Source organism: Drosophila novamexicana, unplaced genomic scaffold, assembly GCF_003285875.2.
Source record: "Drosophila novamexicana strain 15010-1031.04,08,12 unplaced genomic scaffold, DnovRS2.1 tig00004560-arrow-pilon, whole genome shotgun sequence".
NCBI classification, from domain to species: Eukaryota; Metazoa; Arthropoda; class Insecta; order Diptera; family Drosophilidae; genus Drosophila; species Drosophila novamexicana.
In genome coordinates, this window is record NW_020825054.1 from 2,178,730 (window position 1) to 2,188,963 (window position 10,234).

General features: G+C 33.4%; 1 protein-coding gene across 1 annotated transcript; it reads left to right on the forward strand.

Moving 5' to 3' along the window:
* Positions 1 to 4,452: 4,452 nt before the first annotated feature.
* Positions 4,453 to 10,024, forward strand: LOC115770837 (myophilin). The gene is made up of 3 exons (XM_030716271.1): positions 4,453 to 4,549; positions 9,251 to 9,571; positions 9,638 to 10,024. The coding sequence occupies exons 1-3, from the start codon at positions 4,544 to 4,546 to the stop codon at positions 9,818 to 9,820; spliced, it is 510 nt and encodes a 169-aa protein (XP_030572131.1). The 5' UTR covers positions 4,453 to 4,543; the 3' UTR covers positions 9,821 to 10,024.
* Positions 10,025 to 10,234: the final 210 nt, after the last annotated feature.

Sequence of the window (10,234 nt, forward strand, 5' to 3'; positions counted from 1 at the left end):
GATGTCGAGTTATAGATATCTTAAATATCGTGATCATGAAATATATATGTATATGGTAATGATTATATGTATATGATAATTATTAATATTTTATTTGAAGGGTCCAACTCATAATACCCTATACAAGGGAATAAAAACTTTTCTAACTGAGACAATTTTCCTTTATGTTAAGACTATTTTCAACATTGTCATATTTTAATTTGATGCCGATTTCTCCAAACTTATTGTAGTTTTTTTTTAAGTGTATGAACATAGTGATGCTTGGATCTTTGCAAAATTTAATTGCTAGTTAATTGCAAGCAATATATTAAGTCTAATGAACTGCGTCAAATAATAAATGCCAGAAAAGTAGAAAATCCCAAGGTGAAGACATCAAAACGCATAAAAAATATATGCGAGGCAAATCCGAAATTGGTCGTAAAATAACATATATATATTTGTATATGATATGAACGTGTTGTGTGTATGTTTAATGACTGGTGGAATTGAATTATTGAACCCAAAGCCGATAGACAACTTATGTCAGCTGCCTTTTTTGCCAGAGCATAAAAAAGAACCGTGCGTGGGCGCGCAACGGAAATGGGCTGGCAATTTTTAAACATAAGCACATCCAACTTTTTACTAATAGCCATAAAATTATACAACAAATTTTTAACGCGATGCAGTTGCTTGGAATGGGAAAAGAAGAGTGCGGCCCATATTTACAATGCAAATGGTGCGACTTATTAGTAAGCAGACTGGTGAACTGGTGAAAAATAATATAAATGGCTTGGCAGCAGAAACGGCAGATACAGATCCAAATACAGACACCCGTGCCAGAAATATAGCCTCAAGCAGCATATGTGTACGTATGTGTCATATATTTATGTTTTTATCCGATTTTTGTTGTAAATATTTTGTGTGTTGTCCGCAGCTTGCATATTTTGCAGTTATCTTTTGCTGTACAATATATATTCAACTACTTACTGGGGTTGCACTTAAAAGAAAGCTAAAGCGCTATCGTGTGACACTACACTACACTGCTAAAAGATACCCTGTAACAAGCGTGCAGCTGTTTTAAATATATTATCATCTATATTTCTTAGTGAGTGCGTTATGGGGTTAAAAGTCGTTGATAATATTTAATAATTATTAATTATAGTTATAATATTTAATAATAAAAAAGAGAGCTTACATTTCACTTTTGGTGCCCAAGCAGACAACAGATAGAAACCTAGAATTTGTGAATTGTTTATATTGATCAAGAATACCTATATGCAAAACGCTGCGTTTTTTCTGCTCAATTGCAATATGCCGTTTATTACTCACTTTTAATGGGCATAGGAATTTAAACGGAGAGGTAAAGATATGCCCGCGAAATAACATAAATTGAAAATTGTTTGTTTTGTAGTTGCTGGCACCAACCGGAGATAAACATTTAGAGCCAAGCAGCCAAGGCGCTTATTTAGGAGCAACACACAGCAATAGACCACACTGCATAAATCAGCAGATAGAACAAGCACCAAATGCTATGGGTCTTATTTGCATTGCAATGTGCATCTGATGCTAAATATTGGACAGGCCACACACAGTCTTGTTATTTGTTTTTTCTATTATGTATGTGGTATATTTATATGAGAAATTCGCACAAATTTCTTCAGCCTCAGTTCCAATACATACGGACGGACAGACGGGCGTACAGACAGGTGGACATGGCTAGATTGGCACGGCTGTTGATGCTGATCAAGAATATATACACTTTATGGGCCTTCGGCCTGTTACATACATTTGCAAAAAATTGTACTGTTTTTACCCATTTTCAATGGGTTCAGGGTATAAATAGTTTGGGTGAATCAGAATGAATAATATCCTGTTAACAAAAAGATCAAAACAGCCGACTCGTAAGACTTAATTTATCGGGCTCAATTTGTAGAGGATGTCAACTAAAATCTACTTGCATAAATTGCAATACACTTTTTTTTAACTTACAAACAGAGAAAAAAACAACTTAAATGTGCCATCAAAAATATGGAGATCATATTTGTTAATGGTGGCCCATATACATTTGACCTCGATTCAAGTGCGGGTTTCATTGAAACTGCGTGGATTGGAGAGAATAAGCAGCTTAGTTCTCTCTTTCCATTGTTTTTTCCTTTATACAATTTCATTATACAATTTTTAATATTTATGAGCAACAGTTGTTTGTGTTGCCCAACAGCTGTATGCTGATTTGAATACTCTAACGGAAAAAAGCATATATATTTTAAAACATCTAAAGTATTGATAAAATATAAAAGTTCATGAAAGATATAATATAAATATTAAAGTCGACGCATCAATTTTTTTATTTGGAGGTTATTAATGGTTTTTAGTAAATATTTATTAAAGAGTAAATTATGAAATACAAAATGAATGCTGATAACTTAACTTAATTCAAAGTTTAAAAGTCTTTAAAAATCATTATTGTATTTTATAATACATGAAAATAAAGAGCATTCAAGTTTCGTTGTGATGAAATATTACATATACCTTGCATACACTTTTATGCTTTAATAAATCTGATGCTTAATACACAAATGTTTTTCCTGGCGTTTACAAAACAAATATACTCATCGACCACCACTTGTCAGAGCAGCATATATGTATTTATGTAGGTCGATATGTGTACGCCCACGCGAACGCCTTCACTTTGGCTCACAAACACACACAGGCACAATTATATGTCTATATATTTACACACATATGATTTGGCACTGAACGCTGAGTCGCACAATTAGTTTTGATTGCAGCCTTGGCAACTGTTTGCTTCAGAAGTTCTATGAAAATGTTTTTACGTAGGTGTTGCTTTGTTTTTCCCTAACAAGTTTGTATTTTCAAAGAATATTTCTGAATCAATTTATGCCCAGTTTATTACAGTTCAGTGTAAACTTAATTTTTATTTTTATTTTTTCCAACTTTGTTTAAAAGGTAAAATAAAACTTAGAGTATTATAGTCGAAAGTTCCTGACTTGAAGATACCCCAAGCCCATCCATTACAAACAACCGAACCTTCTATCGTTTACACAGCTACCCAGTGCTGATCAACTCGGCACTAGTTCCTCAGCAAGAATATATATATTACGGGGTTGGAGAATCCGATTACTTCCTGTCAATTACATTAAGCGAGATACCCGCTGACCCATTTTCAATGGATACGGGGTATACAAATATAAAAAAAATTATTATTCTTGAATTAAATTATAGTTTTTTAAAATTTTTTTTCTTTATAATATTATTGATCTGATTTTTGACAGAGAGAAATCTCTGTGAGTTCTGATTAAATGCCACCACATAACCGGCCCCCAAAAATATTAGCAAAGCAAATATAAAAGACACAGAAACATCAGAGGTGTGAAAATTTATGAGACACAGGTGTGAAAATAAACGAATGTGCCTCCAGATGCCTTGTTTATATTTATTTGTGGTAGTGTATCGAAATATGTTCAATGGCAGCACACTTCAACTTGAACTTGATCAAAATGTTTTGCTAGATAATAAATAAAACAAATAAACAAATGGAATGACAAACTTTCCAGCATCATGTGCCTTGCTGCCCTCACCTGCACCATACCCAGCTGGGCCAGCTCTGAAATATTTTTGCTCTTAGCAAAATTGATTGCAGCAGACTCAGCGTTTTTGAATGTCAAGAAAACTTTTAATTGAAATTACAATTTAATTTTGTCTTACCTTCGTGAGGCCCGTCGATTGGCTGAAATGAACCGCGAACAAAAAACTTTGCAATAAGCTAAAAGCTAATTAGCGTTTTTATTTTTTGGCAAGTGACATCGAAAAAATATAAAAATATGAAAAATGCAGAAAAAATTCAATGTCAACATCATTTTTGAAATTACCTGCAAGTGTAAGAGATTTGCGCAAATGCATCAAAACTAAATGAAATATAATACAGCTGAACTTGACATCTGAAAGCGCCCACGTACATATGAATATATAGATATATATATAGATAAGCTGGTATCCAACGGATACAAATGAGCACTCAGCACCCAAAATTATTGCTGGCAAATTGCGTTCAATGTATTCGCCCGAAAAAAGAAAGGGAAATACTTTTAGTTTTCTGGCACTAGAACTTGGCCACACTTTTGCTTAAGATTCAATTTGATTTCATATTTTTGTAGTATTTTGAAAATTTTTAATTGTTGTTGTGTTGTCATCGTGACGTCATTAAGAGTTTCCGCTGCTCATATCTAAATTTGTTAGTCTGTTGCCTCCTACATTGGCTTTATTTCTGGCGATTTTGGCATTCGAAAAACAAAAAAATAAAAACCTTCCGTCTAATGCCGAACGCGGCGTCGGCGTCGCTGTCGCTGTCGCTGTGGACGCTGCTACTGGCAGTGGCATTAGGCTAACTCAAAAACATTTTCAGCATTTTCGTAAATTATCTCTGGCCTCTTAGGATAAATGGAAAACTGTTTCAGCAACTTGCGTCAGTCGAAAATTATATTTTGCTCGCCATAGTCGCGCATAGCTCAGCAGTTTCGTTTACATTTCTTATTCTAAACTTAAAATGGCTGTAAGTGTAAAGGAAATAATTATCTTCAATGGACAATGGAAAAATATATTATAAAAAAATTGACAATTTAAATTAAAGTTGTGTTGTTAGATTATGTGAAATTTAATTTTTGGTGTTAAATTGAATTAGTTATAAGTTTAATCAATATTTTGGTATCCACAATGTTATTGATTAGCCTAAAAAGAATTTACAATAATATGTCAATCGTATGTGTGTATATGTATTTATATTTATATTTGGTTTATCCTTTTCAATTGGTAAATATGTTTCCAGTTTTCGTTGAAAAAAAAAATTAAGCAAGTAAAATAATGCATCATAATGTTAAATTATTCAATTTACCAAAAGAGTATCATAAACCAGGCATGGAAATCAAGCGTATAGCTGCTTATATATATAATATACTTAAAATGCCTTTTTGAAAAAATGCACATAACAATTTAATTATGTGAATTTCAATTGTTTAAATTTCGTTAAGATCACGTACAGACGAAAATAAATGAGCAATTGTTAAAGCGGTATGTCCATGCAATTTCGACAGAGAGATATCCTGTAACCAGATCTCAATTACCAGAAATGAATTTATAATTTTTAAAAGTTAGAATTCAATATAACTATGTAAATTCAACATGAACATTGAATGTTTTACGTAAACAAAGTAGCAACCTTTTATTATAGGAATGTAGTTTTACAATCTGGTATATACAAATATAATGCAATTTGTCCGGCCCTTCTATCAATTTTAATTAATTTTAGAGATGCCCTAGTCGGATTCATATTTGTATTGTATGTATGAATATATATATATATATATATATTTTATACATATATACCCTTAACATATATACCCTTTTTGAAATGATTATTGAATTTCGAGATGGTGGGAATAATGCAGAGTTTTAATTTTATGTAGAATCACATATTGTTAAAATAATGAATATATTAAAAGCTTTTTGTTCTTTTAATCGAATAAACAAACAAATAAGGAAAAAAATATTAAAGCGCAAAGCACGCCATGTTTGGCAACCTTATTAAAAATTCTTCATTGATTAATTGTTTTAATTGTCAACTAACAATAAATACAGAGGCGACATACCATAGTTATTTATACATATAATTATTTGTTCACAAACATATTCACAATCCGCTGCGCTCACAATTCTGGCGTATTTCGGACACTTTCCACACCCACACGCGACAGCTGCTCTGTCCATAATTCATTCTCGTGTATCATTTTTACGTCTCTTCACTTTTTCGTTTTTGTAAATTAAAATAAAAAATCACTTTGTTGACATTTTGGCCTTGGATTGGTCCCCAAAGCCGTCACCCAAGGCCTCTTTTTGTAACAGTCGCATGCCATAAATTATGTGCTGTCAGTCGCTGGATCGAGATTGTTTTTAAGGTCCTGCATATCTCTCGGCATTGGTACAATTAAGAATATTATATAACATTGCATAAATTGGTTCCTTTGCCCTTTTCTCTTTGTTTATATACACATTCTTAGCGTATTAATGCAATATTTTTAACTAATACTATGGAAAATCAATCACCTAAGCCAAATGAAAAAAAAAGGTTTATAACATCTTAAAATTTCAAATTTAATTCGCTCAGAAAAAGTTTCTATATATTTAAAAAAAATTGTTTTAATTCTGCATTTCGAATGACTTGAAATTAGTTAACCTGTCGGTTTTAACTGACCTTTATGTATCTTAGTGATGACATCATTCTATATACTGTACAGTTTTAAGTTTTTGTTTATAGTTTACAAACAAACTGTTGCAGTGCGAGGATGAGCCCGGGAAATGATTGACTGCCGTCTGCCGTTTTATTGGCAATAATCCAAAAAATTACTGTCAAGCGCAAAGTCTATAAAACAAACTTTTAACCCAATTTAGCTTGATAATTCAAGAACAGCCCAATAAAAGATTTAGAAAGTAAAACTCTTCTCGAACTTTCGGTTCGAACTTTCAAACTTAGCAAAATCTTGACTGAGATATAAATCAAAAAATTTTGTATTCGTATAATGCTTTATCACCCAACGTATTTGGGATTGCAAAATATTGTGTTAATTATCCAATAAATTCCTAATAGTACATTTTAGCTGACCACATACATACATTCTATTTGCGCAAGCCGACGATACAATATTGGTAAAAACTTTTTCCCGGGTCACCCCCCTCTGGACGGTCTGTTTAGTCGTGTGGGCGCCAAATGCACATTTTTATTCAATTTGTTGGTTTATGTTGGGCGGCGGCCACCAATTGGCAGTTTTCCAAATGACAAATTAAAATAATAACAACAACAATAACAAAACAGCAGCAATTTTTTTTTTTTTTGGTGATCAACAAAAATAAGCGTCGAAATAAACGTTTATCTTTATGTTCAAATGAAAATTTTTATTTATGCCCTCGGCAGAAAAAAGGCAAACAGCTGAAAAAACTAAAAAGTCGCCTGCCAGCACAAATTGAGGGTTATTTAAAGGTCACGGTTGTCCGGGTCGTCAACATTAAGACCATGCCAGGAAGGCCGAAGCACAGGGTGTGTCAAGTGTATAAAAAAAGTTGTAACATTTATATTTTCATACAACTGCAAGGCAGTATGATCAGATGGGATATAACAAAGTAAAGGTATATTTTAAATTGTAACAGCGATCAGAAATCAACTGAGCTATTGCTAATTTTTAGTGATAGATATTTATTTTTTGACATGATATAAATAACTATTGAGAGCGTAACTTAGAAAAAAAATAATTGTAATAAATACAAACACATTCAAAGCTCTATCGATAATAACTATAATATCCTTAAAATAATCAAATAAAATGTAAACATATAAATCACTATAAAGAAAGCAATCAATAAATATCTTAACTAGATAATAGTTTCTTTGATATTCATTTCTTTTCTTGGCAGTCAAAAAAAAGGAGGTGGTGGTAGCATATTATTTTATAGGAAAATTTAATTTAAAAGTTTTTAACTGAAAGAGCTTCATAGCGGTAACATAAATTAGACCTTAATTCTCAGCATATTAGCTCAGATTATTGCCATAATTGGCATCACTTTTGGGATTGTCACCCATGCAAAAATATGTCGCTGGATAATTTTTAATAGCATTAAAAGTGCCAGCTACATAAAAAATTTAACATCAGGTGGACATCCAAATGAACCAATTAAGAATTTCAAATACAATTGCAGAACGACCACAGTTGCACCAACAGTACGAACAATAAGTGCTGTATTTTTTTAATTTTTGTTTTTTTTTTATGTATATATTCAATTAAAAATTAAAAGCAAAAAGGGCAAACTACACCCTCAGTGGGGGCATTGGGCATTGATATTCCATCCGTGAAATTAAAATCGAAGCCATTGCGAATGCAAATTGATGTGCAATTCATTAAAGTGCCATCGCCTCATTGCCTGCCATTCAGGCGTGCCTCTGCTCGAGTTGAAATATCGACGAAAAAACTTCAAATAAGGAAAAAATATATGTGTATGAAATAATAATAATTAATTTGCATATAATCGATGAAATATAAAGTGCAGCTAATAAATAACACAAAATAGCATTAAGACTATACAATTAATATTATTCCAGCTAAAAATACATATATATATATATATATTTAGTACAGGGCCACCACGATCCATTGTGACATTTTGCGGAAAATTTGGTTTTGGCAGCGGGGCTCCCCGAAAATTATTCAATTTGCACATATTGCCGCAAATTAAATAATAGTTTTCAATATATGTATAAACAAAGGCTACAACTCAAAATACAAAGCAATATAAATTAACAAAAATATGCAAAATATTTATGAATCCGGCTCGCATGGGACTTAAATGAAATATATGTATATCGTTTAATAATTCAATTCTTGCATATACGACAGTCTATTCTTAAAGCTAAATACAATAATTGTAAAAGCGGCAATGATTTTATTTTCAATTCAAGTTGGATAAATTAGATTTCCTTTTTGACTATAAGCCGAAAGAGAATTAATTAGTTTTCTTTATGTTTTTCATATGACATGCTTTAATATGACATGGTCAAATAATAAATTAATTTAAAAAAAAAAAACAAATTCTATAGAAATTTGAATATTAATTCATATTTTTCAGGAAATCTAATGAGTTTCACCAAAGCCAAAACTAAGACAAATTAACCCAAATTCGGAAGAACCACTGTCTGACAGTCGCTTTCACTGTCAGCCTAAACTGTCACATAAAGTGCGGCGGCTGTCGGCTCCAGTGACCGCGGCTTTATTTAAGCCTTTCACATGCCGCGCCTTTTAAATTGAAATTAATGAATTGAAAAATATATGTACTTTTATTCGTTTTCATTTTTGTTTTTGCTTCTTTGTTCTGGGCATTTGCCCACTTGCTCGTAATGTAAATTGGGTGCCGGGCTTAAAAGCAATTCACCAGAGGGTTAATGTCCAGCTCAAAGCCTGAGGTCCACCAGTTAGTCGGAAGCTAACCATACTTGCGTTTAGCTATGGTACTTTTACCAAGTAAAAAAAAATAGACTAAAGTAAGCCTCCATTCTGTGGCCGAATGCGCGCAGTCTGTAATATACTCTTGTTTATTTTTAGGCCAGGTTTTCTGTAGGGAACTCACAAGACTATATATTTAGAAAATTTAGTACAATTAAAGCAAATTTATTTGTTTGGCACTCGGCTCATGTTATCGTTTTACTCTGTTGCAGCCACGCAATAAGGAACAGGAACAGGAGGTGCTCAATTGGATTTTTGCAGTGATCGGCGAAAAGGTGCCCAGCGGCCAGTACGAGGATATCCTTAAGGATGGTATCTGGCTGTGCAAGCTGGCCAATAAGCTGGCCCCTGGATCTGTAAAGAAGATTCAAGAGCGTGGCACCAACTTTCAGCTGATGGAGAACATTCAGCGTTTCCAGGCGGCTGTCAAGAAGTACGGTGTGCCCGAGGAAGAGATATTCCAGACTGCGGATCTTTTCGAACGTCGCAATATTCCACAAGTCACCCTTTCGCTGTATGCACTTGGTCGCATTGTAAGTGTCTGACTTTCGATGTTAAGATTAGCAATTTTATATTTACATTTACCAAATTTATGATAGACACAAAAGCATCCCGAATTCACTGGCCCCACCCTGGGCCCCAAAATGGCCGACAAGAACGAGCGCACATTCACCGAGGAACAACTGCGTGCACATGAGGGTGAGCTAAATCTGCAGATGGGCTTCAACAAGGGCGCCTCCCAGGCGGGCCATGGTGGCTTCAGTAACACGCGCCACATGTAAGACGGTGAAACCCTCAGGTATACACGCAAACACCCACACACCTCTCACAGCTACACCAAAAATAATTTAGTTAAAACAATGTTCATTTGTATATCTATAATTTCTTGCGGTTTTTATAATTAAAGCCCTGCAATTAGCAGAGCGGGCCACTCTTAAAGTAATTTATATATTATGAAATAAATAAAAAAATTAATTTTAATATAATCATCATCTTGTTATATTCACTAAAAGTGTTTTCCTGCATTTCAAATAAGATTAGCATTGTTTTTGCTGTTAATTAGGAAAAACACACTGCTGCCGCAAGAATTAAGTGGCTTTTGTGCCCCATCAGACCTTTAGCACCCCAGCCAAATAAAGTCATATCCCGACGCACGCACACACACGCACACACACCCACACTAAGACACACACATA